Raw genomic sequence first — 23,909 nt, forward strand, 5'->3', positions numbered from 1 at the left:
CAGCGGAAGGAGCGCACAGCAAACCAGCCCACCGATCCCTTCCCTCGACGAATGTCTGTACCACCTGTAACAGGGTCTGTGGCGATCGTATCGGACTGTTCAGCCATCAAAGAACTCACTTAGGGAGTGGAAGCAAGTCTTCCTCGATTCCGAGGGACTGTCTATGATGATGCACTCAGCCGCTTCTCTATCACGTGGAGTGAATCGAATTGGCTCAAGACTGGCTTCTGTGATGGTGTGGACCTCAGGAGGAGGCCTCAGGATTTCTTCTCAGTTGAGTGAATTGTTAGTGGCATTTCTGTTCAATTGGTGGGGAGCTGAGGCGATTCTGTTCGTGGGGGAGGGTTGTGCATATGTACTGATTTCAGTTGATAGGAGTATTTCAGATCAATGCGGGATTGGGAGGACGGTATGGTCTCTCCCATATGCTACTGAGTATTGCCTATCTCCTACATGATGCATCCAGTATCGGATGAGCAGAAATTTCTTCCAATTAAATATTGGGAAGACCAAAGCCATTGTCCTGTCCCTGCCACAAACTCTGTTCCCTAGCCACCGATCATCCCCTCCCTGGCAACTAAGAGTGAACCAGACCATTTGCAACATTGCTATTCTGTTTGACCCTGATCTAAGCTTCTTCTCCATCACCAAGACTGCCGACTGCCACCTCCCTCATATCCCCTGCCTCCGCTCATGTGCTGCTGAGACCTTCATACATAACGTTGTTACCTCCAGACTCGACTATTCCAGTGCTCTCCTGGCCGGCCTCCCACTTTATACCCACAATAAACTTGAGCTCATCCAAAACTCCGCTACTTGAATCCTAACGCGTACCAAGTGCCGTTAACCCATCACCTCTGTACTTACTGACCGACACCAGCCTCCTACTCTGGCAACGCTTCAATTTTAAAATGCACATCCTTGGGTTCAAATCCCTCCACAACCTCGCCCTTCCCTATCTCTGTAATCTCCTCCAGCATCCACTGTTTGTTAGACTTGTCCTTGCACGTTTAGGTTTTTTAAAGTTTTGCGTTGCAAGTTGCTGATAATGTCGTCGGGATGGAAACCAGGCATCTGAGACTTGAGTGAGCAGGGCAAGCAATTATGTCTCTTTTGAACCAATCAGATTGAAGGATTGTGAAATTATCAGCGCAAGGACTGAGAAGGAAGTGTAAATTAGTGTGGGTGAATTCAATGTCAAATCGGGAACAGAAAGTGAAATGGAGGGAAAGAAAGATTGGATTAAAAGAGACAAAGGAAAAGTTTTAAAAGAAATTAAAACTGTAAAATTTGACGTTTTTAAACTCACTAAAAGAATTAAAGCCTGAAGGAATGAGATTCCATACTTATAACAGTTAATTTTCAGTGCCAGAGTGGTTGACTGGCAGTAAGTAATGAACTCTTATCATGTTGTTAAAAGGGTACTTAGACAGAAATGGACAAGACTTCACTCTCTGGCGAATTTAGTTAATATCTCCTGTCCAAATGCAGCAACTTCACGCCTTTCAATGGTGAGGCAAACCGTGAAATGCTTTTTTCCCGAAGCGAGCGGCACAACTCGGACAGCAACTTTGTTGTTCGAATTCAACAGTGCATCTCCCCTCGCTTGAAGTTGCTGTACTATTTGCGCATAAATAATGGCAAGCGTCATTTGCCTTGCCGTTATTTTGACACCAAATTATGATCCAATGTTATTAGCATAATCTGTGATCGAATTTTAGATCAAAACTAACAGTAAAAATGCGAAACAAAATTTGGAGAGGTGCTTGAGGAGTTTATATTCTCTGTTCCATGAATTCAATCCATCTCATAAAAAAAATACATACAAACACAATAACATAGAAATAGGAGCAGGAGTAGGCCATTCTGCCCTCCGAGCCTACTCTGCCATTCAATAAGAGATTTTTCTGAACTTCTCCCTGAACTCCACTTTCCTGCGCTATCCCCATATCCTTTGGTTCCCTTAGTATCCAAAAATCTGTCGATCTGTGTCTTGAATATACTCGACGACTGAGCATCCACAGCCCTCTGGGGTAGAGAATTCCAAAGATTCGCAACCATCTGAGTGAAGAAATTTCTCCTTATCTCAGTTCTAAATGGCGAACCACTTAGTCTGATACTGTGACCCCTAGTTCTAGACTGCCAGCCAGGGGAAACATCCGAGCAAAAGACCTGGAGAAAGTACTTCACTAATAAAGCACTGCACCCAATCGCTTTTTCCAACTTAATATTTTGTAGTGTGTCAGCTTGATCAGTTGGTTGCACTCTTGCCTTTGAATCAAAAGTTTATGGTTCAAGCTCCATTCCAGGGCTAGGTCCAGTGCATTACTAATGCTGTACTGTCGAAGGTACTGTCCTTCAACTGAGGTACTAAGTGAAAGCTCCAACTGCTTGCTTAGGTTTATGTTAAAACTCCCATGGCACTTGTGTATGGAGAAAGAGTCAGACTAAACACTGAGCTCAAAGTAAAGTTTGACCGTAGTCTTTTATTGCAGGTCTCCAGAGTGCCTCTCCAACCTGTGAAGCCTCCTTAAATACCTGTGTTCCTAAGGGATTATGGGATCCCTTGGGACTCCAGGGGATGAGCCTTCTGGTGGCTGTACAGAGTAAATACAAGTCCACATATATAACAGCACTATTTCAAAAAAGAGCAAGAGTTCTGTCGATGTCCCAGCCAACGTTCTTCCCAGCACTACCATTCATCTCTCTGTACACAGAACGGCTGACGCATTTGTCTATGTAACAACTGCGACTACACTTCAGAGTCAATGTGTAACACTTTATGATGTGTCTGAGGGACATAAGATGCTATACAAGTGCAGGTCTCTTTTCCCAGGTACCAGAGTACAGTTTGTAAGGGCAAACACAAACCGATGAATTTGAAACTGGAGCTGAAATTGGGAGAAACTCAACTGGGAACTGGTGAAATGTAAATCATCAGCTCTGTGACGTACATTTTGAAGTTCTCCTGTTTTGTGCAGAGTAAAACTGGGGGAGGGAGAAAAGAATGGGCCATGATGACATTCCGTTACAGGAAACTGTTACCCGTTTAGATTTCTGAAGCACTAAGGGTAGAATGGGCATCTCGTCCAATCAAATACTTTCTCCATGTCTAGGGAAAGCATGTTGTGGAAACCTGACAAATAGCATTAATTCTGCAATTCAGGCCCACAATTTCACAGTGTAGAAATCACTCTCCGTGCCTCTTCACCTTACAACAGCCTGAGAGTTTTGTCTTCATAGCTTCTCTATTGACTTGTTGGGGCAGGGCAAACATGTAGAATTCGATGGATCCCTTATTGTTGACTGTCCTTCAAACTGAAAAGAATTGGAACTTGAAACAAAATCCATTTAACTTTATTGTTGTCTTAGTATTCACTCCATCCTCATGCTACTGATGCAGTTATTAGAAACTTGTGTTTATGATTAATGTAGGAGCTTGTCTGCTGTATTGGTATTTTTAAAGAATCTCTGCTGTGTAAATACTGTCTTTCTGAAGAAAGCATTCAATTCAGCCCCGATGAGAGTCAGAAGCTTTATAGCTCAGATTTAAGGTCTTCTTTTGGTCCTGTATCAGTCTTTATGGGGATTTTATTTTGTTAGTGTATTCACACACATTCGTGAGTCACACATCACCTGTGACTGTGTGTGTGGGTGACCTGCTTCCTGGCCCAGAACTGGCTGAGAGGCATCCTGCAGTGACCATTGGGTTGTTGTACAAGCTGGGGGTGTTCCGACATGGAGAGGTTTGACCTCCATACATGTACCTGCCTACGATTAGGAACTTATCAAACATGTGCAACTAGACCATGACGTTCAGAAGGAGGTTTCGACCAAATAGTATCATGCTGATTACACACAGCTAAATAGAGGTGTTTGATCACTTTGTGTCATTATATAAATGCAGTTTTTTTTTTTGCTGCATTTTTCTCTCCTCCATTCCTCTTCTGTAAATCTTGATCCCTTTGTGGCGTATCGTTCCATGAACAGCAGGCTATTGGACTGCAGGAGCCACCATAGTCAAGCTTCATCCTTTCCTTATCCGTCCACACCTGCAAACTTCCAGCAGCTAGCGCTCGATAACAATTGGGTGTGTGAACCATTCACAATTTATTTTGGGTTGAGGACAGCATGAAACTCAGCTATGATGCTCTTTGAGGTTGAATATACTGTCTGTGCCCACTTGTGAAGAATGGCCAGTTGTGCGAGGTCTGGACGGGACTAGTGTCTGAAATTATGCCTGAGCATTGAGTCACCATTTCAGGTTTAAGGGGATAAAGAGTGGTATCTGAATAGTTTTAGGAAATTATTTCATTGAACAGGAGGATGCTGCCATTTAAGCTATGTTGGCTGTTTGATAGAGCTATCCAATTAGTCTTTTAACTATTAAGTATTTATCCAATTCCCTTTTTAAAGTTACTATTGAATCTGCTTCCACCACCCTTTCAGGCAGTGCATTCCAGATCATTACCAACTCGCTGTGTGAAAAAATGTCTTCTCGCCTAGAGTTCTTTTGACATTAACCTTAAATCTGTGTCCTCAGGTTACTGACCCTTCCGCCATTGGAAACAGTTTCTCTCAAATCTCCCCTTAACCTTTTCTGCTTTAAGCAAAACAACCCCAGCTTCTCTTGTCTCGCCACGTAACTAAAGTTCTATGTCCCTGATAGCATTCTCGTAATTCTGCTCTGCATCCTCTTGTTAAGGCTTTGATATCGGAATATGGTTTACAACGTTCGCCGTTTATTTGTATTTGACCAAGTCCAGATTCACACAATATCTTTCAGCAGTAAACATAGAGAAGTCAACAATACTACCGTGTTTTCTTTCCCCGGGTAGAGATGTAACCTTGTTGTTCCTTTCCAATCCTGACTCTCCAACTTATTAAGAAAAGCTTAAGATCTTTATAGTCTGCTCCTCACGAATACTGTCACTGATAATTATGGCATGACAAGTGTTATTGTAAACAAGACCCCCAGAAAGGATGTATTTCCTTCAAAACAACAGATGCCAACTGTTTTCATCCTATTGTTCCATTGTTCCACTCCTTTTCTCAAAACTGCCTTGGCTGTTTCCCAATGTAGCCATGAAAACAAGTCCAGAGACACAAATCTTATACATCCCGTCGTTTCAGCAAATACCTAAACCACAGTGTTAGATGAATTGTACCTCACGAAATTTAAAAAGCATCCTGGGAATGAACAATGTTTAATCATTTCATCAAGTAAAGAGAAACCAAAAACTTTAATCACATGAGATTAAATCAAATTTTAATCCTACGTATATGTTTGCACAACCAGGGTATCTTGCAATCCTTCGTAAAGTGTGGTGCACAGAATTGGATACAATACTCCAGCTGGGGCCGAACCAGTAATTTATAAAGGTTTAGCATAACTTCCTTGCTTTTGTACTCTCTGCCTCTGTTTATAAAGCCAAGGATCCCATATGCTTTTTTAACAACCGTCTCAACTTATAATAGAAATTTACAGTACATAAGGGGATCATTTGGCCCATCATGTCTGTGCCAGCCGAAAAAGCTGGCACATCCAACCTAATCCCACTTTCCAGCTCTTAGGCCCCAAGTTTCCACATGATTTGCTCCTGATTTTTAGGAGCAACTGGTGGAGAACGGACTATCTTAGAAATCGCAATTCTCCACTTTTTTTTTCTGCAGTTCTAGTCAGTTAGAACAATTTCACTTTGGAACAGAATTTTTTCTTCAAAAAGGGGCGTGTCCGGCCACTGACGCCTAATTTCAAAGTTTCCACAGTGAAAACGTACTCCAAACTAACTTAGAATGGAGCAAGTGAAGATTTTTGTAGAACTGAAAAAACCTTGTCTACACATTAAAAAATCAGGCGCAGGTTACAAATTAGGCGTCCGGAACGAGGTGGAGGGGGGCGGAAGGGAAGTCATTAAATTCTACAATAAATCCTTATTTATACTTATACAAATATTATACAAATAAATCCAACCTGAATAAACATTTATAAGCAAAGAAAAGTTAAATAAACCATCTTCCTCCCTGTGTGAAAGTGCTTCAGGCAGGTTCAGTCAGCTCAGTGGTGTGGCATCGTTCCCGCGAACGGGAGGGAGGGAGGGCCCGACCGACCATAGTGGGGGGGAGGCAGGGAGGAGGAGGCAGCCGTTCCCGACGGCATGGGGCGGGGGGGTGGGGGGGGGAGGAGGATGGAGTGAGGGCCCGACCGACCGCAGTGGGGGGGAGGCAGGGAGGAGGAGGCAGCCGTTCCCGACGGCATGGGGTGGGGGTGGAGGATGGAGTGAGGGCCCGACCGACCGCAGCGGGGGGGAGGCAGGGAGGAGGAGGCAGCCGTTCCCGACGGCAGGGGGGCGGGGGAGGAGGCAGTGAGAAGGCTGCAGGAAGCCTCAGAAGTTGAGGCAGCCATTCCCGACGGCAATGCTTTTATTAAAAAATGTTCAAAAATTAAACAACTACAAAAATGGCCGAGTTCCAATGTTTCCTTCACACTGCGCTTGCGCGAACGCTCCAACGCGCACGCGCAGCGTTGCCGGCACAAAAAAAACTAATTTAAATGGTACTCGCCCCCTCCCACTTACAAAATCGGCGTGAGTGGTAGGCTCCGCCCCCTGGGCGCCGCGCCAAGCTGCCATGGAGCTGCAGGGCTCCAGAATCGCGCGGTTTTTTTCAGGCGCCATTTTCGGTGCGAAAAATGGGCGCCCAGCTCGGAGGGGCGTCCGTTTTGTAGCGTGTGGAAACTTGGGGCCATTGTCTGTAGCCTTGTCGGCTACAGCACTTCAAGTGCATATCCAAGTACTTTTTAAATCTGATGAGGGTTTCTGCTTCTTCCACTCTTTCAGGCAGTGAGTTCCAGACCCCCACCACCCTCCTGGATGAAAAGATTTCTCCTCAACTCCCCTCTACCAATTACTTTAAATCTATGGCAAGGTAACAAAGGTAATAATCTCTGGATTACTACCTGAGACACAGGCAAATTGGCATCGGGTAAATAAGATCAGAGAGAGAAATGCATGGCTCAAAGATTGGTGTGGGAGAAATGGATTTTGATTTATGGGGCACTGGCACCACTACTGGGGAAAGAGGGAGTTGTTCCGTTGGCATGGACTTCACTTGATCCCAGTGTCCTGGCGAATCAAATAACTAGGGCTGCAGTTAGCTTTATACTAAATAGTGGGCGGGAGGATTCAGGTGAGGAGAAATTCAAGAAGTCAGAGAAAGGAGAAGGCAATAGTGCAGGGTAGCCATAGAAACATAGAAAATAGGTGCAGGAGTAGGCCATTCGGCCCTTCGAGCCTGCACCACCATTCAATAAGATCATGGCTGATCATTCCCTCAGTATCCCTTTCCTGCTTTCTCTCCATACCCCTTGATCCCTTTAGCCGTAAGGGCCATATCTAACTCCCTCTTGAATATATCCAATGAACTGGCATCAACGAGATTCTGCGGCAGGGAATTCCACAGGTTAACAACTTTGAGTGAAGAAGTTTCTCCTCATCTCAGTCCTAAATGGTCGACCCCCTATCCTGGTTCTGGACTTCCCCAACATCGGGAACATTCTTTCTGCATCTAACCTGTCCAGTCCCATCAGAATCTTATATGTTTCTATGAGATCCCCTCACATCCTTCTAAACTCCAGTGTAGAAAGGCCCAGTTGATCCAGTCTCCTCTCATATGTCAGTCCAGCCATCCCTTGAATCAGTCTGGTGAACCTTCGCTGCACTCCCTCAATAGCAAGAACGTCTTTCCTCAGATTAGGAGACCAAAACTGAACACAATATTCCAGGTGAGGCCTCACCAAGGCCCTGTACAACTGCAGTAAGACCTCTCTGCTCCTCTACTCGAATCCCCTAGCTATGAAGGCCAACATGCCATTTGCCGCCTTCACTGCCTGCTGCACCTGCAGGCGAACTTTCAATGACTGATGTACCATGACACCCAGGTCTCGTTGCACGTCCCCTTTTCCTAATCTGCCGCCATTCAGATAATAATCTGCCTTTGTGTTTTTGCCACCAAAGTGGACAACCTCACATTTATCCACATTACACTGCATCTGCCATGTATTTGCCCACTCACCTAACCTGTCCAAATCACCCTGCAGCCTCTTAGCGTCCTCCTCACAGCTCACACTGCCACCCAGTTTAGTGTCATTTGCAAACTTGGAGATATTACACTCAATTCCTTCATCCAAATCATGAATGTATATTGTAAAGAGCTGGGGTCCCAGCACTGAGCCCTGCGGCACTCCACTCGTCACTGCCTCCCATTCCGAAAAGGACCCATTTATCCCGACTCTCTGCTTCCTGTCTGCCAACCAATTCTCTATCCACGCCAGTACATTACCCCCAATACCATGAGCTTTGATTTTGCACACCAATCTCTTATGTGGGACCTTGTCAAAGGTCTTTTGAAAGTCCAAATACACCACATCCACTGGATGTCTACTGCTTTCTTCCTCACTATCAATCACACGGCCAATTGTATCATTTGTAAACTTCCTAATCATGCCCCCGACGTTGAAGTCTACTTTTTACTCTTTCCCCACTCCATCCTCTAACGCCTCTCCACTATCGTCCAGCTGGATGGGAGTGCAGTTGCCTGGTTCCATTCTGATCCATCTAATCGTAACCAGAAAATCACCTGCAATGTCTTCTCTTCCCATTCCCGCATCGTTATCTCTGGTGTCCCCCAAGGATCTATTCTTGGCCCCCTCCTATTTCTCATCTATCTGCTGCCCCTTGGGAAGACCGAAGCCATTGTCTTTGGTCCCCGCCACAATCTCCGTTCCCTAGCCACCAACTCCATCCCTCTCCCTAGCATCTGTCTGAGGCTGAATCAGACTCTTCGCAACCCAGGTGTCATATTTGACCCTGAAATGAGCTTCAGGCCACATACCTGCAGCATAACTAAAACCGCCTATTTCCACCTCCGTAACATTGCCCGTCTCCGGCCCTGCCTCAGCTCATCTGCTGCTGAAACCCTCATCTGTGCCTTTTGTTACCTCTCGTTATGACTACTCCAACACACTCCTGGCTGGACTCCCACATTCTACCCTACATAAACTTGAGATCATCCAAAATTCGGCAGCACATATCCTAACTCACACCAGATCCCGTTCACACATCACCCCTGCGCTCGTTGACCTACATTGGCTCCCGGTTAAGCAACACCTTGATTTCAAAATTCTCATCCTTGTTCACAAATCCCTCCATGGCCTCGCCCCTCCCCATCTCTGAAATCTCCTCAGTCTCTCAACTCCCCGAGATGCCTGTGCTCCTCAAATTCTGCCCTCTTGAGCATCACTGATTGATTGATTATAACTGCTTAACCATTGGTGGCCATGCCTTCAGCTGCCTGGGCCCGAAGCTCTGGAACTCCCTCCCTAAACCTCTTGCCCTCTCTTTCCTCCTTGAAGACGCTCCTTAAAACCTACGTCTTTCACCAAGCTTTTGGTCACCTGCGCTAATTTCTACTTATGCGGCTCGGTGTCACATTTTTTAATCTTGTAATACTCCTGTGAAGCGCCTTCAGACATTTCACTACATTAAAGGCGCTATATAAATACAAGTTGTTGTTGTTAAACTGCACATGCCAACTTCGAATCTGCTATTTTACCATCTACCTTTGCATCTAGGGCTTAAAAAAAGGTAACGGCTAAAATTAAATATGTTCAGAATAGAAAAATGAAGGTATTATGGATTTTAATCTCAAAACACCGGCAAAAATCCTAGAATATTATGGAGCAATATTTTTTTATTGGTAGATTTTTCTGAATCCTAATAGTAACAGAGTTGTGACTTTTTTTTCAAAATTTCAGCAATGATGGACATTATACCATTTTTAATAATTCAGTCATCATAAATCAATGTGTTATGTGTTTCTTGGCATGATGGTGTATTCTCCAACTGAGCAACATCACAAGATATCCACTAGTATCCACTGAAGGATGACAAGACTTTCATGTGTGTCACACTTTTTGATTGTCACAATTCTATTCTTATAAGGACTCAAATCTACCAGTACAAAATCTACCAGAAGCTGAACTAATCCATCATTCAAAATGTTTTACATCTAACAATTTCTCTCATCAGCCTGACGACCTTGGTGTCAAAATAAGGTATCTTTTCTGTTTAAACGTATCTATAAAATTGTCTGTTGTATCTTTGGTGACCTTCGTTTAAGGATTTTACTTGGAGGTTTCAGCCTCTCTCAAAAGCCTGAGCTTGAATTTGATATTTTTCCCAGTGCTATCATTCTGACATGGAGTTACTAACTTCACTTGTGTCTACAGTTCCCAAAGTGTCACAGTTTTGAGTGTATCTCCTAGCATGTATCAGTTCAATGTGAAGTGTGTTTCTCCTCATGTTGAAGGATTTGAGTTTTTTTCCCAATTGGTTTCAAAACAGGATGGAAGATGAGCTTCAAGAAGCTTTTTGGAGTAAAAATCTCATCAAAATTATTTTCAACTTTATACATTTTTTTTTAAACTTTAGAGAATTTTATCTCCGAGAAACAAAGGCACATGATTTGCAGCATCTTTGCTTTCTTTTGTTTATACTTTGACAGCTGTGTAATATAATATTCCGGCCTTAAAGGGACAAACTAGCCTCGACATAATTCTACCTTTAGCAGCAGAATAATATACTGTGTATAATATGCTATAATACTGCTGTCATTTCTAAACCATCGTATCTTTTTCAAAAAAAATTCTTGCGATTTGTGCGATGCTGACAAAGCTACAGTTATTGCCTCACCCTAGTTGTTAGTATAAGGTGATAATGTTTTTGGTCTGTCCTTGGCCCCTCTTATTTCTCATCTATATGCTGCCCCTTGGTGATAAAATCCAAAAACACCGTTTCCACATGTACGCAGCCGACACCCAGCTCTCCCTCTCCACCTCTTCTGTTGACCCGTGCTGGGGTATCCAAATTGTCAGATTGCTTCTCTGACTGGATGAGCAGAAATTTTCTCCAATTAAATATTGGGAAAGCAGAAGCCATTATCTTTGGTCCCCGCCACAAACTGCGTTCGCTAACCACTGACTTCATCCCTCTCCCTAGCATCAATCGGAAGGTGAACAAGACTGTTCGCAATCTGGGTGTCATGTTTGACCCTGAAATGAGTTTCCAGCCACATATCCGCCAACGAAAACTGCCTTTTTCCACCTCTAACATTGCCCGCATCCGCCCCTGCCTCAGCTCTTCTGCTGAAACCCTCATTCATGCCTTTGTTACCTCTAGACTGGACTACTCCAACACACTCCAGGCCAGTCTTCTACATTCCACATTATGTAAACTTGAAGTCCTCCAAAACTCAGCAGCCCGTGTATTAACCCGCACCAAGTCAAGATCATCCATCACCCCTGTGCTTTCTGACCGACATTGGCTCCCAGTTAAACAATGTCTCTATTTCAAAATTGTCATCCTTGTTTACAAATCGCTCCATGGACTTGCCCCTATCTCTGTAATCTTTTTCAGCCTCACAATCCCACAAGATATCTGCGCTCCTCAAATTCTGGCCTCTTGAACATCCCTTATTATAACTGCTCAACCGTTGGTGCATGTACCTTCAGCTGCCTGGGCCGTAAGCCCTGGAAGTCCCTCCCTAAACCTCTACGTCTCTCGACCTCTCTTTCCTCCTTTTAAGACGCGCGTTAAAACCTAACTCTTTAAATAAGCTTTTGATCACTGTCTTGATTTCTTTTGTGGCTTGATGTCAAATTTATCTGTCTATAACACTGTTGTGAAGTGCCTTGGGACATTTTATTCCATTAAAGATGCTATATAAATAAAAGTTATTATAATGGTGTCTTCATAAACTGCTACAGTCCTTGTGCTGATGGTGCTCCAACTTGGCAAAGATAGTGTTGAACATCAGAGGAAAGTGGGTGGACTATTGTTCGAGTAAGCACAAATGTTACCTGCCTTTGTCTGCTCCAACCTAGATTTTTGGCTAGTTCCTGCTATAGAAACATAGAAAATAGGTGCAGGAGTAGGCCATTCGGCCCTTAGAGCCTGCACCCCCATTCCTGCTTTCTCACCATACCCCTTGATCCCCCTAGTAGTAAGGACTACATCTAACTCCTTTTTTGAATATATTTAGTGACTTGGCCTCAACAACTTTCTGTGGTAGAGAATTGCACAGGTTCTCTGGGTGAAGAAGTTTCTCCTCATCTTGGTCCTAAATGGCTTACCCTTATCCTTAGACTGTGACCCCTGGTTCTGTACTTCCCCAACATTGGGAACATTCTTCCTGCATCTAACCTGTCTAAACCCGTCAAAATTTTAAACGTTTCTATGAGGTCCCCTCTCATTCTTCTGAACTCCAGTGAATACAAGCCCAATTGATCCAGTCTTTCTTGATATGTCAGTCCCACCATCCCAGGAATCAGTCTGGTAGGCTGGCATGTGCTGCTTCATTGTTGGATGAGTTGTGAATGGAGCTGAATGCTGTAGAATAATGATGGGACAACCTATTATGATGGAGGGAAGGTTATTGATTAAGCAGCTGAAGATGGATGGGCCAAGATCACTTACAGTGAAGTCCTGGGGCTGCAATGATTAGCCTCCAACAACCATACATGTCTTCCTTTGTGTCAGGATTGACACCATTGGAGAGTTTTCTCTTGACCCCATTAACCTCAGTTTTGGTAGGGCGTTCGCTGCCTTACTCCGTAAAATATTGCCATAATGTTGAGGGCAGTTACTTTTAGCTCTTGCATTTCTGTCTTGATCAAGGCTGTGATGAGGTGTGGAGCGAAGTGGTACTGACAGAACCTGAATTGAATGTCTGACCTGGCTATTGATGAGTCGATATTGCTTCATGGCACTACAATTTTTAATAAAAAGAAAGAACTTGCATTTATAAATGCTTTACAGCCAATTAAGTACTTCTGAAATGTATTCATTGTGATGTAGGAAATGTGGCAGCCAATTTGTGCACAACGTGGTCCCCAACAACAGTGTGATAATGACCCCATAATATGTTTTTTTGATGTTGCTTGAGGATAAATATTGGTCAGGACACCAGGGAGCACTCTGATGGCTCCTTCGAACATTTTGCTGTTGATTAGAGGAGGCTGATAGGGCAGCAACTGGCCAGGTTAGATTTGGCATGCTTTTTGTAAATAGAATATACCCAGGCAACTTTCCACATGTTATAGTGGATGCCATTGTCATCAATGCATTGGAATATCTTGGCTTGGGGTCTGGTTAGTTCTGATGAATAGGTCTTGAGTACTACAACTGAGATAATGTTACTCAGATCTGCTGAGCTTTGACTAGAGCCTGCTGCTTTTGCTTTTGAGCTTGCAGAGATAACCTTGTGTTGTTGCTTCACTCGGTTGCAGCTTCAGACAAAGGTATGCCTGCTGCTCCTTCTACAGTCCCCCTTAAACCAGATTTGTTCTCCTGGCTTGATGGTGATGGAGGAATGAGGGATATGTATTGCCATGGGGGTTGCAGATTGTGATAGTACAGAATGCTGCTGCTCATGGATGTGCAATTTTTGAACTGCTAGGTCTGTTCGTTTGTCCAGCTCAACGTGATGGTCGTACCGCTCTACCCAGTGGAGGGTCTCCTCACTGCCTTCACAAGGACAATGCAGTGATGGCTCGTATCAGTGGTATCGTGGACATTTATGTTTGATTGGTAGGATGGTGAGGACAAGGTCAAACAGGTTGCTATCGTGTAGGAATCTGGTTGTTAGTCCTCAGGACTCAGCCAGCTTGGTCAAAGGTGGTAATACTGAGTTGCTCTTGGTGGTGAAAATTGTAATCCCCAACCCAGGGTACTTTCTGTTCTCTAGCTTCCATCAGTGCTTCCACAAAGTGGTGTTTAACATTGATTCATCAGTTGGGGAGGGCTGTACTTGAGAATCAGTAAGTGGTTTCCTTGGCCTGGTTTGACGAACCCATGAGACTTCATAGGGTCTGGAGTCAATGCTGAGGACTCTGGGGCCACACCTACCATTGTGACTCTACCTTTGGTGGATCTATCCTGCTGGTGGAACAGGACATGCCCAAGGATGGTGCTGGAGGAAACTGGGGTGTTGGATGCTCATTCTGTGGGACCAAAGACACATGTAGGACAGACTGGATAGAGGTAGCAGGTTTACTTCCCTGAAGCATATTAAGAAATTAGCAGCTTTTGTTTTTTTTTCTGCTGCTCGCCCATAAATTACCAGATTTATTGAATTCACTGTCACAACTTGCCAGGGTGGCATTTGAGCTCTGGGTACTTGGTAATGTAATTGTTATAGAAACATAGAAAATAGGTGCATGAGTAAACCATTCGACCCTTCGAGCCTGCACCGCCATTCAATAAGATAATGGCTGAGCATTCCCTCAATACTCCTTTCCTGCTTTCTCTCCATACCCCTTGATCCCCTTCGCCGTAAGGGCCATATCTAACTCCCTCTTGAATATATCCAATGAACTGGCATCAACAACTCTCTGTGGCAGGGAATTCCACAGGTCAACAACACTGAGTGAAGAAGTTTCTCCTCATCTCAGTCCGAAATGGCTTACCCCTTATCCTTAGACTATGGCTCTGGACTTCCCCAACATCAGGAACATTCTTCCCGCATCTAACCTGTCCAGTCCTGTCAGAATCTTATATGTTTCTATGAGATCCCCTCTCATCCTTTGAAACTCCAGTGAATAAAGGCTCAGTTGATCCAGTCTCTCCTCATATGACAGTCCAGCCATCCCTGGAATCAGTCTGGTGAACCTTCGCTGCACTCCCTCAATAGCAAGAACGTCCTTCCTCAGATTCGGAGGTATTGGATGAGCAATTCAGAACATTTGAATTGGAAAGTGTGTATGTAGGATGAGGTATTTTAAAAATAAATGAGTTAACATCAATATGCTGATAATATCTTAACACTTGTTCTCAACAGCAAGCAAAAATTGAGGAGGAAGAACTTAGACGTAAACAGACTGCTGGTGATGGAAGTGAATGTTCAACATCTGAACTGTCGAAGCGTCCACGAATAAAAAAGAGTGCATATTTCAGTGATGAAGAGGAGCTGAGTGATTAGATATTGGTTTATGTTACGATGAGGAATACAAATGTATTTAAATGGCAAACTGGTGTTAAAAATAAAGGTTCAGATTATTTAGACTGCAGCTCAAGGCTCCCATGAAGTACTGCCAACCATTGCAAATATGTGGTCTAGATATTTTGATATTTTCTGGAATATTTGAACTTTTTATTTTAAATACTTCCTTTATTCAAAGGCATTTACTCCAAATCAATTCCTCCACAAAGTGGAGGGATTATGATGATGCATGCAGACAGCTTTCAACTTTAACTTGCTGCACAACTCTGCACAGCAAGAACACATGAATCGGAGTGTTTTTGCCTGCAGTCGCCATATTTAACAACTGACTGAAGGCTTTCATCGGTTGAAGTTCAACTAATTATGACCACAATCATGCAAGCATTAGTTACAGTCCTGTGCAAAATTATGTTTTCATCCCCTTGGGGAAATATTCTTTACAACATGCTAAGTATGTAAACAAAGCAGAATTGTTTCAGCCATGACATCGTTACCAGCTTTAAGATAAATGGGAGGGGGGAATTAATTCATTCCAAAATAGCAGTTCAAATGTTTTAAAGATATACAGGAGGATATTGTTTAGTTGTTATAATTATCATAGATTCTTTTCCCATTTATCATAGATTATTTTCCCATAATAGTTAGCTATGGTGCATCAGTCAATGATTTGCAGTGTGTTGCTTCTGCTGGCTTTAGGAGTGAGAAACGGGTACACTCAATCTTTGGAAGATAAAATAAACTTTTCCTTATTCCAGCAACATGGACAGTTCATTCTCACTCTATTACATAATTATCATTGACTATAAACTCTGAGGTCTTTGTAATTTCCTTTCAGTGCATCACCAATGTAGTGAATTACATTTTTCTGAAAATTGTTTCATCCTCTTAATTTTTGGCCTTTTTTTTAAATCTTCCAGTCCAATCCTTGGATTAGATCTTTAAACTATGTTAGAAGTTATTCACATATTTTTACTGGAAACTGTTGCACTTCCATATATTACATGTTTGGCAAAACTATCTATATGAAAGCTTTTGAGACCATACATCACAATTCCAAGTGTCAAATATATTTATTTTAAAGAATGATGTTATTTCATGGTGCTTTGTCCTGACCTGGAGCTGGAAAGTTGCAAGCAACTTCCAATCTGGAAACTTTTCTCACTGGTCATTAAAATTTGACCTCTGGCTTAATCTCTTAAAGCAACTGGACTTTGTGGACTTAAAGCATGGTGTTCAAATGATAACATACAGGCCATCTGCAGCCCATAAAGCCTAATAGGCTGGCCCACAAAGCTTCCATTTGCACATGTATTTCTTTCTTGCTGGTTTATCCTGTTTAAATTTCATGAGCCTGGTAGTTTGGAAAGGGTTCTTCTTGATACTCTTGCCTCATTTGGTGAATAAATACAAAATTAGATTACTAAGAACCATTTGCATCTACAGCTTGAGATATTTGCAAATTAATGGCAATAGCAATTTAAACTTTATAAGATGCCTGCAAAGATCTATGGGCTGGAATTTCCTCTGGCTCACCATTGTGGGCGGAAATTAGGTGAGCGGTAATTTCCGACCTGAGGTTCGCTGGCGGTTTCAAAGTCCTGCTAGGGAGCAGACTGCCGGCGTGCACCGTTCGCAGATCGTCCTGGCGCGATTTTTGGCTGATCGGGGACTCATTGGTTCGTATGGGAAAAAAAATGTTTTAAACGCCCACAAGGATCAGCGGAGCTGGGCGGGAGGTCAGTAGGTCTGCAAGAAAAAGGTAAGTGATTGTTTTTTTTTACTATTTATTTTCAAATTCTATTGGGGTGGTTTAATTTAAAAGTGTGTTTGGAATTTTTTTGATTTTTTTTTTAAGTTCGGTTTTTTGAAAAAAATTTTCTTTTTCTCATGCCCAACCCACAGCCTCGGGGTAAATTTTTATAGATTTTTAAAAATTTATCGCCCTTTTTCTTTAGTCACCGCCCAATCTAGCCGAAATTGCACTTTTTCGCCCAGATTGGAGGTGCAAAGCCCATATTTTTTGCTGGGTGGATTTTTTATTCGGGAAGTTTTTGCCGGCGATAATTTTCCCAGCCTTAGTGGGCGGCAATCGGGTGCTGGCGGGCTTTGGGGAAATTCTAGCCCACTGTTTATGCATCTAAGCAGTCCACAAAGATGAAAAGCTTGCCTTAAAGGGGCCGATCTTCTCAAACACAACTCTATCTTAGCAGCAGAATAATACAATGTCATACATGGTATAATGCTTCTGTCATTGTAAAACAGTGTGTCATCTGACTTGCCATGAGCAGTGCCATGGAAAATCAGCTAGTGTATGTAAACTAAAAAAAAATGTTGAATTGGTAAATGCCTTTCCATCATTTTGACTCAGTTTGAGTGATATAATGAGTTGATTGTAACATGTGACCATAAAATGTGTACTGTGATTGGCAGTGGCCAACCTCAAAAGTTGCTGCTAAGCATGTGCTTAGCGAGGACCAATCAGATACAAGATTTTGTATCTGGTAGTCTGAGTGCTCTCGGGCTTAACTCTGCATGCTGAATGCTCCCAGGCCCAGTTCACCTACCTTTTCTCAGTGCTTGTAAACCCTCGACTCAATCTCCCCATCTTCTTTTCGCTTCTTCCTGAGCACCTGATATAAATTCTGCTGACTTTTTCAAGCTTCTCTTTCAATTTGCACTTGGAGTCCTGCACAAAATCTATTTTGGTTTTGCCATTTTTCAGAATTCCAGAAGCAATTCAGAGGGATGCCTTTTATTTTAAAAAAAAAATGTTTTTTAGCTCAGAGCAGGTAAACTTTTGGTTATTCACTCAAGTAGGCATGGCCACGTGAGTCCAGTACATTAGCTACATATGGCTAATTGGGAATCCAGATCTGTCTAATTGCATTTCTGATTCATGAATAAAAAATGAGTAACTAACACCACCTTTTGGGCATGTGATCGCAATACTCCTCTTCACATACTGTATGCATGTCAACTTTTACCAAAAAAAGATGAGACAAAAAGCACAGTGCAAATTTGAGCATTCTTTACTTGGCTACTAAATGATGCTAGATGTTTGTTCAGTAATTGTACATATACCTGTATTGTGAGTGTTTGTACGGCATATTGTACCAATATTTGAGCGCGTGACTCAATCGATGTCATCATAGCTACATCTGTGGCTGGTCAGAAATTTCTATTGGACTACACCGGTCTGGACAAGGAGCCTGATTCCGTCCTCATCTGACATTCAGTTACTGCAAACTCATTATGGTCCTCCTTGAAATCATCTATCGCAGCATAGATTAAGGAAACCTGAGATCTTCATGGTCTGACTCACTCACTGCTACACCCAAGTAACCTATTTACATAGTATTTTGCAGCACAGAAACAAGCCATTCGATCCATGCCGGTGTTCATGCTCCACATGAGCCTCCTCCCACCCTGCTTCATCTAACCCCATCAATGTATCCTTCTATTCCTTTCTCGTGTTTAGCCCCTTAAATGCATCTATGCTAATCGCCTCAACTACTCCTTGTGGTAGCAAGTTCCATATTCTAACCACTCTGAGTAAAGAAGTTTCTTCTACATTCCTTAATGGATTTATTAAACTATCTTATATTTATTGCACCTAGTTCTGGTCTTCTCCCGCAGGTGAAAAATCTTCTCTACGTCTGCGCCATCAAACCCTTTAATAATCTTCCAGACCTCATCTCCCTCAGTATTTTTCTAGAGCAAAGAACACCAGTTTGTTCAGTCTTTCCTGATGGGTATAATCACTCAGTTCTGGTACCGTCCTTGTAAATAGTTTTGTACCTTCTCCGGTGTCTCTATAATCCTTATATTATGGGGACCATAACTGTTCAGAGTAATCCAAGTGTGGTCTAACCAAGGTTCTATACAAGTTAGCATAACTTCTCTGCATTTCAATTATATCCCTTTTTTAATGGCCTTAAATTGTGTCGCTACTGTTAGTGATTTGTGTATCTGTACTCCCAGATCCCTCTGCTCCTCTACCTCATTTAGGCACTTATTTTCCAAGGAATATCTGGCCTTCCTGTTGTTCCTACCAAAATATACCACCTCACACTTATTTATATTCAAGTTCATTTGCCAATTGCACACCCATTCTGTAAGTTTATTAGTGTCTTTTTCTTTATTTTGTCGCAGTCCTCCTCTCTACCCTCCCACCTCATTTGGTGTTATCCACAAGCTTTGAAATTATAGTTCCCCAGTCCAAATGGTTTATGTAAATAGTGAACAATCGTGGTCCCAGCCCCAATACTTGTGGGATACCATTTCCTACCTTTTGCTAGTTTCAGTAACTACCTTTAACCCCGACACTCAGTTCTGTTTTGTAGCCAGCTTGTTATCCATTCTGCTACTTGACCTCTGACTCCACATTCTGACCTTCAGTCATGAGTCTACTATGCTGTACTTTATCGAAGACCTTTTGAAAATCCAAATATATTGCGTCTACTGCAATACCCTTGTCTATCCTTTCTGTTACTACTTCAAAGAATTCAGTAAGGTTGGTCAAGCATTACCTTCCCTTTTGAAATCCGTGCTGACTGTTATATTTTCATTTTCTGGAAGTTTTTCTGTTACATCTTTGAGCAAGGATTTCATTATCTTTCTCAGCACCGACATTAAGCTAATTGGTCTATACTTCGCTGGACTTCTATCTCCCTTTTTAAATATAGGATTCACATTAGCTGTCTACCAGTCCTCTGGAACTATTCCCTTTTCTAGGAATTTATATATCTATATCTATTTATGTAATAGTGGCTCTACAATATCTTCCCGAACTTCTAATATGCGCAAATGCAATCCATCCGGACCAGCGGTTTTACCCTCAAGTTTGATTAGTTTATCAATTATCTCCCCCTGAACAAACATCTAGCATTTATCTTAAATGTCTTCATATCTTTTTTGATCTCTTCTAATGTCATGCTAAATACTGATGCAAAGTAATTATTTAATATTTCTGCCATTTTGCTAAAATTACTTGAGTTTATTATGTGTATCTCAGTGTTCTATCCCTATCCTGATTTTTGGGTTATTTGTGTCTAGAATACTTTACTATTTCTTTTCATATTCCTTCATCAATTCATTGTCGTTTTTCTCTTCCTTCCTCATTGTTTTTTTGACTTCTTTTCTAACCTTTTTGTATTCCCTTTTGTCATCCTATGCTTTGTTATCGATGTACTTAATGTATGCCTTTTTCTTAAGTTTCAATTTTGCACTTATTTCTTTATTCAGCCATGGTGTGTCATTACTAGCTAGTTTATTCTTGTTTTTTTAGTGGGATGTCTTTTCCTTGATCACGGTTTGAAATGTTTCCCACGCTGTTCTATTTCTTTGTCAAGTTTTTCTAGTTTATTTTGCCTAGTTCCATTCTCATCCCTTTAAAATCAGCTTTCTTCCCAATTGTATTACTTTGGTCTTTCTTATGTCCTCAATCTTTATCTTTAACCTTATTATGTTGTAATTGCTATTCCTTCGATGTTCCCCAAAGCTTACTTCTCTTGTCTGTTTTGCTTCATTCCCCATTACTAGATCCAGCAGTGCTCCCTCTCTTGCTGGGCTTTTTATGTACTGGGGAAGAAAGGAGTCCTGCACACATTGTAAAAACTCCATTCCCTGTATCCCTTTGCTACATCGTCTTGACAGTTTATTTGAGGGTAAATAAAATCTCCCATGATTATTATTCTATGTATTTTACTCATTTCATATTCACTTGCGTATTTCTTCCTCTATCTCGTTTACACTAAGTGGTCTGTAGTATACCCCTTTTCGCATGATCGATCCCTTATCTTTTATTTCAATCCATATGCATTCTATTTCTATCCTTCTGTTAGTTATGTCACTTTTTCTATTGCTATTATAATCTCTCTACTTAGAGCTACCATACCCCCTTCTTCCTTCCCTATGCTTTGATTGTTGCAACCTCCAATATTTAGTTCTTTATGTAGCCATGATTCTGTTATTCCTACTACAGCGTTGATCTCTCAACCTGATAGAATAGCCTGTCGAGTGCCTGCATGCCAATCTATTGGTCACAGGTTTTAATTTCACTGTTTGGGGGGAAATAGACATCTGAGTAAAAGCACTGAATCATCAATGATGTCATGGAGATGTGAACTGCCAGCTGCCATATTGCTCGAGGCATAAAGCACTGATTAATCATGTACAGCAGGTAAGCTGTCAACTATTCAATACCAGGATCACTTTCTGAAAACCAGGATCTCTATCAAAACTAATTCAAATTGATCGTGAGATATGATGTATAAATGAGTGCTCCATATGCAGCTTTCAAATATGTAAAGGCTCGACGCCAAGAAAACTATCTCCTGTGCATTAGCTGCAGATCCTCAAAATTATAATTTTCTTTGCAAAAGTCTCACTCTGCAGGATAGATTTAGCCACCTCCTTTGGTGATCAAACAACCCTTTATTTGGCATTGAGTTCTAATGACGTAAATGTTTTGATTTGTGTGTTTTTGTGATTTCTATGGGGCCGAAATTGCCTCATCCCTTAAGGCCTATTTACACGCTGCGGACTGCAATGGCTGCAGATTTTTCATGTTATGGTCGCCATGATCAAAATTCCACTTCTGTGGTATCCCGGCGGTGATCCGCGCTCTCTTTTCTGCCCCACCCTCCTGCCCCCCACACAGCTGCTGAGCCGTCCTAAGAGCGAGTGGCCTTCTGAAATGGTGGTGCGGCTCCCATTAAAAGGGAAGACGTACTACCGCCATATTTTGTTTTTTTTCTCGGCTGACTGCCATGCCGGGCCGACAATTATGCCCCCGGGTTCGGCCAGGCAGCCTGGCATCCCCTCTTGGGTGCCAGGCCACTGGCCCAGTCAAAACCCTCCCTGGTGGCCCAATGGACCGCAACTTTAAAATTCGTGCAGGCTCTCCCCTTTAAGTGAAGGGGAGAGCCATGGTGATGCGGCACCGAGGTGACTGACAGTGGCAGCAACTCCGCACCCCCGCCCCCAACTTCTGCCCCTCAAGTGTGCTCACTACCGCTCACATTATGGGCAACTTCCACTCCGCCGGGAAAAAGCCAAAGAGCGGAATTTCGCTCAAGAGGCCACCTCATCCACTACAGCGGTGATAACAACAGAAATGGGGTGCGTGCACCCCGTTTCTAACGGGGGACAATTTCAGCCCCTGTGTGTTTTTAACACTCACTCCCCTTTCTCCTTTTTAAAAATTACTGCATTATCAGATCTTTGAACTGGATTGCTGGGGGATTTTACTTGCATTTCTCAAACTTTAGATAACTAAATACCAATGTGTGTTTGCATGTTGTCTGCTATGCATTTAGAAATGTGCTGTACACATGCTGTGGATCACCATTGACTTTTCTTACTATTTCTCCTGATTGTGGGGCTGTCTCCCAGAAAGTGTTATCAGCTGGAACAATCTTGCATGTGCAGCTTAATATACAGGATAAACAAGCAGTTGCTGAATTACCTGGCCTATTCTTTTCAGGGGGGTATTTTTGAAATTCTCATGTTTTTTCTGTGGTCTCTGCGCTGAATCGGGCCTCTTTCATGACACTTTGTTGCAGTATCTTATCGGCGCTCTCTGATGGGGAATTTTCTATGAGTCATATCTAAATAACTGATGACATCCAAAACTTTTTATAAAATTAAAAGCCAAAAATCTGAATATTTGTTGCCATTACTGTGTCAATGGCACCACAAAACTACAGGGTCATTAAAACGATTAGCATTTCGGGCTAAATTAACGACTCCCCTTTCGATATCATTTCTTCAGTAAAATTCTGCTGTTTCTAGTCTTGCGACAAACAACTAATTTGAGAAAATAGAGAGTATGGCAAATTTCATGACTACAGGATGACCCAAAACATTTTTCAGCTAATTCTTCCTTTTGTAGTCAATGTTATAATTTCGAACAGATAAGCGTCAAAGATAGCAATTTCTGTCCAGTTTTGTATAGTTTCAAGTTGATCAGGAGGCTGTTTTTTTGCCAAGTACAAAATGGTGGGATTTATCTCATGAAATAATGAAGATAATTCCCTTTTATAGCAAAGCGTATGTTTAAAATGTTTGCAAATGCAGCTTCTTGACAGAGGGATATGTAATTTTTAGATGTGACTATGTGTGGAATCAGTCTATAGCAACTGTTCTAGGCCGTTAATTCACTGTCTGGCAAGGTTTAAACACTGTTAAATGTTTGCCTGACAACTTGAAAAGAATTGGCTTTATGTCAAAAGTTCCATGAAAAGAATTATCCCAGTTCTGACTGCTAGTTTTCAGTTTAGGTGAAATTGGGTTCTTGCGGCTTTCGTCGTAATACCATATGTTTAAAAAAAAAGTTCTTTTGATTTGTCCAAGAAACCAAGAAAATATTGTAGGCACAGTCAAGTTCCCATTGTACTGTTTAGTAGTTTGCCTATGTATTTTGATGATTCTGTGCATCATTTTATTTGTAAATAAATCTGCGGTAGTAGTTTAGCCTGTATAATTCGATCTAATGTGTGGTATTTTCTGGCATCCTGTGACAGGAAATGTCGCTGTCATCCTACATATTCTCCAATGACCAGATCGCCACGATCAAGTTAATGGTTAGACCTGGGCTATTCTATGCTAACCCAAATACATCTGAGAATAAACATGCAGGTTTCAGTTCAGAGGATTTGGTCTACTTATGGAAACAGATGTCGAGCCACGTATCTCAAAAAACAAAAGGTATTGGAAGAAAAAACTCATACCATCATGAGCAGATTTCAAAGTGTATTATCCCATTCCTTGTTTTTTTTACCTCCCCAAATGTAGTGCATCATACTCATCTACATTAAATTGTGTCTGCCCTATGTCTTCCTGAAGTTTTA

General features: G+C 42.2%; 2 protein-coding genes across 6 annotated transcripts in view; both read left to right on the forward strand.

The window, feature by feature from the left end:
* The window catches only part of zcrb1 (zinc finger CCHC-type and RNA binding motif 1), a 74,169-nt gene extending 59,050 nt beyond the window's left edge, over positions 1-15,119 (forward strand). For all 3 annotated transcript variants that reach the window (XM_070900638.1, XM_070900637.1, XM_070900639.1), the window contains one exon: positions 14,896-15,119. In XM_070900638.1, the coding sequence (XP_070756739.1) occupies positions 14,896-15,036 (141 nt within the window). In that variant the 3' untranslated portion in view covers positions 15,037-15,119. The remainder of the gene's footprint in view (positions 1-14,895) is intronic.
* A 5,101-nt stretch (positions 15,120-20,220) lies between these two features.
* yaf2 (YY1 associated factor 2) overlaps positions 20,221-23,909 on the forward strand; it is a 182,093-nt gene continuing 178,404 nt past the window's right edge. Inside the window, exon 1 of one of the 3 annotated variants that reach the window (XM_070900635.1) lies at positions 20,221-23,766. In XM_070900635.1, coding sequence (XP_070756736.1) covers positions 23,726-23,766 — 41 coding nt within the window. In that variant the 5' untranslated portion in view covers positions 20,221-23,725. The remainder of the gene's footprint in view (positions 23,767-23,909) is intronic. The other 2 variants (XM_070900632.1, XM_070900634.1) reach the window with 2 other exon arrangements.

The sequence above is a fragment of the Pristiophorus japonicus genome, chromosome 15 (genome assembly GCF_044704955.1).
Source record: "Pristiophorus japonicus isolate sPriJap1 chromosome 15, sPriJap1.hap1, whole genome shotgun sequence".
NCBI lineage: Eukaryota > Metazoa > Chordata > Chondrichthyes > Pristiophoridae > Pristiophorus > Pristiophorus japonicus.